Source organism: Anneissia japonica, unplaced genomic scaffold, assembly GCF_011630105.1.
Source record: "Anneissia japonica isolate Jap-2015-1 unplaced genomic scaffold, ASM1163010v1 scaffold288261_len294488_cov152, whole genome shotgun sequence".
Lineage (NCBI taxonomy): Eukaryota > Metazoa > Echinodermata > Crinoidea > Comatulida > Comatulidae > Anneissia > Anneissia japonica.
In genome coordinates, this window is record NW_022688238.1 from 62703 (window position 1) to 70434 (window position 7732).

Sequence of the window (7732 nt, forward strand, 5' to 3'; positions counted from 1 at the left end):
CTTTTTACTTCAGAAAATGGCATACTTAGCTAAGCTTGGAGCAGCAGCAAGGTCTATATGTTACAGTCCTGATGGTGAGATGGTTGCAGTTGGGCTAAAGAATGGAGAATTCATGGTAGTTGTGGCAGCCACCTTGAAAGTCTGGGGGAAGAAGAGGGACAGGAACAAGACAATTACTGACATCAAGTAATTTTGATTGCATTTGTATAATTTTTGTTGAGTGGAGTCTTGCTTTAAGTAGAACAAGCAAGTGTAACAATATTCCTTTGCAAACTACCGTCTGTATTTTGGAGTAAAACAGAATATTAATAAATAATACTTAATAAAATGATTAAAAAGATTTATTTGATCTAAAGATGATCAAATGGTGATGATTCATTGTTGGATTGAAATAAATAAATAAATACCAAATTTGAATTCAAAAAGTTTTTAAACAAAAAAATTGAGACAGTATGAGTTATTTCTTTTTATCAAACTTCTTTTTTGTCACTAGATTTAGTCCAGATGGTAAGCATCTGGCGATTGGTTCTGATGATGGATGCGTGGACTTCTATGACTTAACCCAAGGCCCCAGTCTGAATCGTGTTGGTTTCTGCAAGGGTATCCCAAGCTTTGTGTTTCAACTAGATTTTTCTGCTGATGGGAAATTCATTCAGGTAATTACATATAGTCTGGATTCAAATAGGGACCACAGTGGAAATAAGTTGCTTTTTGTACTTTTCTGTGTTTTTATCCTTGAATGATTTTACTAATAATTACTTCAGAATGAATAAATAAATAAAAAAATAAAGTCAATGATGTCAGGGCATATCCAGGATGGCCATTGGGTGTGTTGGGAGGGGGGGGGGTGGCTGTGGAGTGTGCAAATATGGACCAAGGGGCATGGAGTCACCTAGAATCCATGGTGGTTTCAAAACTCAGTAGTATAAGGGTTCTTATGGCTTTATACTGTAATCAAACTCTGCCTCATACTTCATGAAAATACCCAAATACTAGCCTAATAATAGATACTGGTAAAACTTTAAGATTCGTTTATATTACAGGAAAAAAAACCCCAAATTATATTTTCAGTACATTCAGGACTGTCTTATGAATTTGGACCATTTCTTATTTGGGGTATATACATATTCACTCCTCTCATCCCCCTCCCCCGGACATTTACATCAGTAATCACAGTAATTCTATCCACTAATAGTACACTTTTCATGTTAAACAAGCTTTTTGACATATTCCTTGATGCAGTTCGGACGAACCCCTCCCCCTGGCTTACAAAAGGCATGCTAACCTTCCTAGACATAGGTTTGAAGATCAGACAAACTAAGCTTTATAGCTCAACTAGTTTTCAATTAAATAACTTATGCACACTGTTTTTGGTTCGCCGTCGTGATACTTTATGTATTAAAGTGTGTTCTTCAGGCCTATCGGTTCATCGATCCATGGAAGAAAGACTACATATCTAACTACTCAATGTTGTTGGAATCTAGGGAAAAAAGTACCTTGAACAGTGTGTTCCTTATGTATTCTGTATATTAATATAATAATATATTTCCTGTCTTTGATTTTTTTTCCTCTATGACAGACCTAAAGAATTAGATAAAATTACCTGACCTTTTTTCAGGAGGGGAAAAACTTTGAAATTTTAAGAACTTAAAGGTCATTAAAATACTCCTCAGATGTCGGGAAAGCTCATTTCTGGCCATCTAGGAACCCCCCTTTCATTTTGGGGTTTTTTGGAAACATTTTCAATCCCTTTCTTTTAAACCTTGGATTCGCCCCTGCAGTTGATAGAGAGTGAAGGTAGAACGCTGGTCACACTGCATAGTCGGAGGTGAATGATTATTAAAGTTGGTAGTGCTGAATTACACCATTACTGGGAATACTCCCAGGGAGTGGGGGAAATTGGAAGTTGTGTATGATTGATACTGAATCCAGGGAAAAAAGTACCTTGAACAGTATGTTCCTTATGTATTCCGTATATTCCATTGCAATTGTAGGTTGGAACAGGAGCCTATAAGAGACTTGTGTATAATGTACCAGGAGGTAAACCCATCATGGATAGCGCCACCATTGACAAGATTACTTGGCAGACATGGACAAGGTACTGTATTGATAACTATGGCTTTTGTCCTTTTTATGTATGCATTATCATTTTAGGTTCAACTTTACATTGGTTCTGGTTGAAATTAAAATTACTGTCTTTTTCATGTTTTATCCATGGTTATTTATCCATGTTTCCTGTTCCTGTGTTCAAGTCACAGAGTGGTGATGAATGGGTGACCCCTGGGAGGTTTTGCACTTGTTTTTGCCAGTTTTTCCCCACAAATTAAGTTGAATTTAAGGGGAAAAAAAAGAAATTTTAAAAAAAAATGCAGAAAATGCTACTATTCTCTGAAGGTGGAAATGGCTCCGCGAGCAACTCGATCTCTAAAATGGATACTTGTGCCCTATAAGATTATTATCATAATCATCATCATCAACATCATCATCATCATCATCATCATCATCATCATCATCATCATCATCATTATTATTAATGTCAATGTCTTTATAGCAAATTGCCACTAATATTAATAAAAACTTGTGTATTGTTTTGTTTGTTGTGCTTAGACCTTAAACAAATGCACCACTCACCTAAAGTTTTGAGATTGGCTTGGGTTTATCTAGGTGTAACTCATTCACATAGACTATGAACATTAATCGCTGCTGATTTGTTTAACTTATATGTGTCCACATTTTTCAACAATTAGTTTTTAATTTGTTTAAGAGTTATCATTAGGAATTGTACATAGATTATTATTTTACTAATGTGATCAAGCAATTTTAATAATTCAATAATATTATTTTTAGAATGAGATCTGACAATTAGTTTCTTTTGTTTTTAATGACAGTGTCCTGGGTCAAGAGGTCATTGGAATCTGGCCTCGTAAAGCAGAGAAAGCTGACGTCAACTGTTCGGTTGTTTCTGGAAATTCCAATGCAATCGCAACGGGAGATGATTATGGTTTTGTCAAACTGTTTGATTTCCCAAGCTCAGAGAAATTTGTGAGTGTGCTATTTTGTATTCACTTCATCTTATTTTATCAATTGATAATAATATTGTACAAAAGTATCATCAATTGTACAAAAGTACCAAATATATACATTATTTGGTACTTTTGTACAATTGATGATAATATTGTAAAAAAGTACCAAATAATGTATATATTAAAAAGACTTATATTGACACAGACATGAAAGATACTCTGCATAATGGTAAAATATGGGAAAACATAAAAACTAAAATTAAACCATTTATTTGCTACCTTGAATTATAATGAGACATTATCAAATTATAATAAGTTTTTAGCTGTATTCAATAATATACTACAAACATATTTTGCCTGCCAATATTAGGAGTTGGAGCTGTAGCTTGTTGGTTAAGATGCTTGCTTTCCAATACCAGGGTCCTGGGTTACTGATCTCTACTATAATAGCTGGATTGCTCATTGGCTGGTTTTAGTGAGGCCATGTTGGAGGGCCTAAGCAACGTATCAGTTTAGACAATTTTTTTTTGCCATTTGTTTAAATTATTGTTAAAAATAAGGATTCTTGCAAAACTTTTTAATAATAAATTTAACGTAATCATTAGTTTTCAACTCATCTAATCACTTGATGTGACTTTTTATCCAGTTTGAAAAATGCAAGCGAAGTTATTTGCGTTGTTAGTGATCGACCTCACTTTAACATCATGACTTTCCTCATGCTTTTGTAAACTGCATAAACAGTTGGATCGAGTGGTTATATGATTTGAAAAAAATTCTTACATTAAATTTTAATTTATCATTGTAAAGTATTGCACAAATCATAATTTTTAACAATAATCTAAACAAATGCCAAAGGAAACTTGTCTAAACTAGTACGTCACTTATGCCCTCCAACATGGCATCGGTGGCAGCTTAACTCAGTCGACTAATCTGGTGGTAGCCACTGTCTGTGCGCTGAACCGTGGAGATCTCTAGCTCCCCGGTTCAATTCCCATCGCTGCCTCTCCTTGTGTTTCAGCTAGAGGGCTGAAATACAAGTTACAGTTAGCGCATCGTCTTTCGGATGAGACGTTTAAGCCGTTGGTTGCGTGTACATTTATGGCCCATGTGCACGTTAAAGAACACAGTACACTCTTCGGAAAAGAGTAGGGGATTGTTTCCCAGTGTACTGTCCAATCACCACCAGAAGGACCCCACTGGGATATACATTAAGTCTTCTTCTAGACTTTCGTGGGTATCATTGGTGTTTACACCGAATAAATCCAATCCAAATCCAGTAGCCTCACTTTTTTCTGTACAAGGATTGGCCGATGAGCAAACCAACTATTATAGTATAGGTCAGTGGTTGAAATCTTGTGACTGCAAGAAAACTAAACTCCACTCGCTAAGCCTCATGACTTGGTTTATAAAGCATCGTTCCATCCTGTAAGTGGCGAGTGTACAGTACTTGCTGTTGGATGTGAAGGAAAAGAAAAAAAAAAGTGACTATGAACTGCAACTGAATATTTGGGGTGACATGAGCACATTTACAATCAAAGCAATAGGTGACTAGTAACCTAATGATGCTATTAGTCATAAGTGATATTAGCACTGTTTACAACTGGTTCTACCTGAAATAAATTAGTTGAACATTTAGTTCTACCTAGTGCTGATAGTAGTGAAATTATCGTGGGTGGAATTTCACTTGAGCACAACCAGCAACTGGTTGATGCACTGTTCATTGGCAAGGAAAATGTTTTGTAATTAAACAAATATTGAATTCTAGTGTTCAGGTTAATTTAATGATAATAATTTATTTCCATTCGTTTAGCTAAGAAACAAATGCTGAAACCTAGGAGGCAAGCTTGTATACAGATTCCGGTAACTAACTTAGTACCTTTGCAACTATAACGGACACAAACATTGTCCTCAACCTGCCTAACTGTCAATATGAGGTTTATTTGAGGAGCCAAGTTATCAGACTCCAATTAAAACCCAACACAGGCTGGGTTTGAACCGGGATCTTCAGCACAAGAATCGGGAACAATACCTCTCAGCCAACCGCTTTGCTTGTGTATCAACACAGACTATATAATATGATACATCTTTAATTATATTTTCATATCCACTTTATTCATTGGCAGGCACCTCATAAGAAGTATGTGGGACATTCTGCTCATGTGACCAATGTGAAATTCACCTTTGATGATCGATACCTGATCAGCGCTGGTGGCGATGATTGCTGGTGAGGATGCACTCTATTTATCAAATTTTAGCTTTCATAGGCAGATTCTAAGGAGGGTGGGACAGATGGCCCCATGGAGAAAAAAAAATGAAAATGATATTTAGATTTATGTCTGGAGTGCCATTTTTGACCATCTAGAAGCCTGGAAGTGTTTTGGCGCTGCGGTAATGCTTTGGTTTCCCAATCTCGAGGTCAGGGTTTCCATCCCTTGCCGTGCATTTCGCTTGTGTCCTTGAGCAAGACACTTTATCTGCATTGCTTTCTTCCACCCAGGAGTATGAATGGGTACTCTGGTGGGGTTGCCTGCTCCTGCGCTGATTACCAGCAGCAACACTCAGCATGTGGACCCAGTGGCCAGAAAAAGAACTGTGCTTTATAACTGCAATGAAGAGGCGCATTATAAATGCCCATACCAGTACCAGTACTAGTGGTTTCAGCCATAGCCATACAATTTTGTACCTTAGCCTGAACCGTGGTCTGGGTCCGCTATCTGTAAAGTCCTTCCCTGGGCCGCTTAATACGCCACTGGTGTTGGCCTGTCTTTTATTTTTTCGACAGGCAATTTATTGTAATAGTGTTAGTACCGTAAATAATCCATTAGGCACTACAGTGCTTTTACAATTTGTGGAGATGTCAGTGCAGCAATGATTAATTTGAGAGTAACACTTAATACGAGGGAAGTGTAATTTCACTGTTCCCTGCTTAATACAAATTATTTTAGAGTTAGAATGGTATGTATTGTATGCCTATCTGACTTGTTGCAAAGTTAGTAATTATCAAAGATCTTATAATTCTGTACAAGCATAACAAATAAAAGCACTTGTTTTCTGTAAAAAGAAGCATAAAAAGTAATCATTTTTGAGAGGGCATCCTAGTTGCATCCATAAGGGCCCCTACACTGCATTGTTGCAGAATTTGCATGTGGAAATTGCGGAGAAAACTATCTTGTAATTATAAGATCTTTAGTAATTATCTACTTTGGAACATACATGTATATATAAATGCAGACCAAAATAATACAGTACCCATGCATATGCTGCTTAACAAGCCCAATGAGTTTCTGTGGGAACATTTCATTTTCAACTTTAATGGATTTTGTTCTATTATTATTCTTTACTAGAATTAAAAAACTTTTATCAGAAGGTTGCTGTATTTTTTATTAACTATTATAAAAGAAAATGAATATAATTTGTTTTAAAATCCTATCCTAATAATTTTTTTCTTTACAAGAACCTTGGCCCTCGCAAGCATCAATTTACATTGAGAATCCAATGTTAACATTTAATATATTTTTTTATACAGTTTATTTGTATGGAAGACCAACTGAGAGTGATTCTCAATGCCATTGGTGTGTTACTTCAAGAAGATATAATTTAAATGAAGAGCCTGTATAAAGTCTTCAACACTTCACTTCCGATAAAGCTGACCTCATCAGCGGGCGAAATACTTTTGGAATCTTAATCTTTCTTTGGTGTTTAGTAAATTGCTTCAATAATTTGTATGCTAATGCTTTTCTGTGTTTTTCAAATTAGCTCAGTTATAATGATTGGTCAATTTCCATATTTAACAGATGTTTTTATCTGATCCTATATCATAAAAAAAATGTATTTACTAAAAATTTAAAAGAATTAAGTAACATTCCAATTAAAAAAAATGATGATAATATGTGAACACATCTATCTGGAAATTGATTAGTTAGTACAGTACTTTAATTAAAAATGTTTGTAGAAATAGTGGTTATAGAAAAAAGAAATTTCATAATTTCCCTAACTTTATAAATAACAATCATGAAACTCATTACTATATATTTTGTCATATTTAATGGAAATTTCTTATAAACATAACATAACAATAAAATAAAAGTTAAAGTTAACCCTATTTATATATTGTATTTATAGAGAAAAAGCCTTGAAAAAATTACCAGTAGATTAGGAACTATAATTTATATACCATTTAACCTGCGTCTGTATAGTCTGGTAGACTGCTATAAAGTAAATCATGCACAACAAATCTATTTTTTTTTTGCTGCGAAGCAGCCAATTCATATTCTTGACAGCAATTTGACCTCTGAAAGGTCATTGTTTGTCAAAAAACAAGGGCCTAAGACGACTGAAAAGCGGAGTTTCCTTCTTTCGTTCTGCCGGGTAAAATCAATTACTTTAGGCGACGTTTGTAGTCTAACCAACACGTACCAACGTCCGCATGTCGCGCTAGCCTTATCCTACTCTAGGCCTAGACTAGCTAGGATGGTATAGGCCTAGCATTGAAGGGATGAAAGTCCCAATGAAAAACAACGTCGCTCCTTGGTAGCTAACATTGTCTATTTAACATCACAATAATTCATTATTAGACCTATATTTGTTTTTTGAATTTTACTCCACAAATCTCAGCCGATACCTCGCACAACTCGAGTAACGTCTCGTATCTATTGTCGTGACGTCATGGCTCGCTGGCTCACACTTGCGGTTTCGCACTTGTGATCAAA

General features: G+C 35.5%; 1 protein-coding gene across 1 annotated transcript in view; it reads left to right on the forward strand.

Annotated features, from left to right (window-relative positions):
• The window catches only part of LOC117121427 (echinoderm microtubule-associated protein-like 6), a 59105-nt gene extending 51742 nt beyond the window's left edge, over positions 1-7363 (forward strand). Inside the window, exons 30-35 of the mRNA XM_033266638.1 lie at positions 14-186; positions 494-656; positions 1995-2098; positions 2889-3042; positions 5147-5247; positions 6550-7363. Coding sequence (XP_033122529.1) covers positions 14-186; positions 494-656; positions 1995-2098; positions 2889-3042; positions 5147-5247; positions 6550-6574 — 720 coding nt within the window. The 3' untranslated portion in view covers positions 6575-7363. The remainder of the gene's footprint in view (positions 1-13; positions 187-493; positions 657-1994; positions 2099-2888; positions 3043-5146; positions 5248-6549) is intronic.
• The last annotated feature ends 369 nt before the right edge of the window (positions 7364-7732 follow it).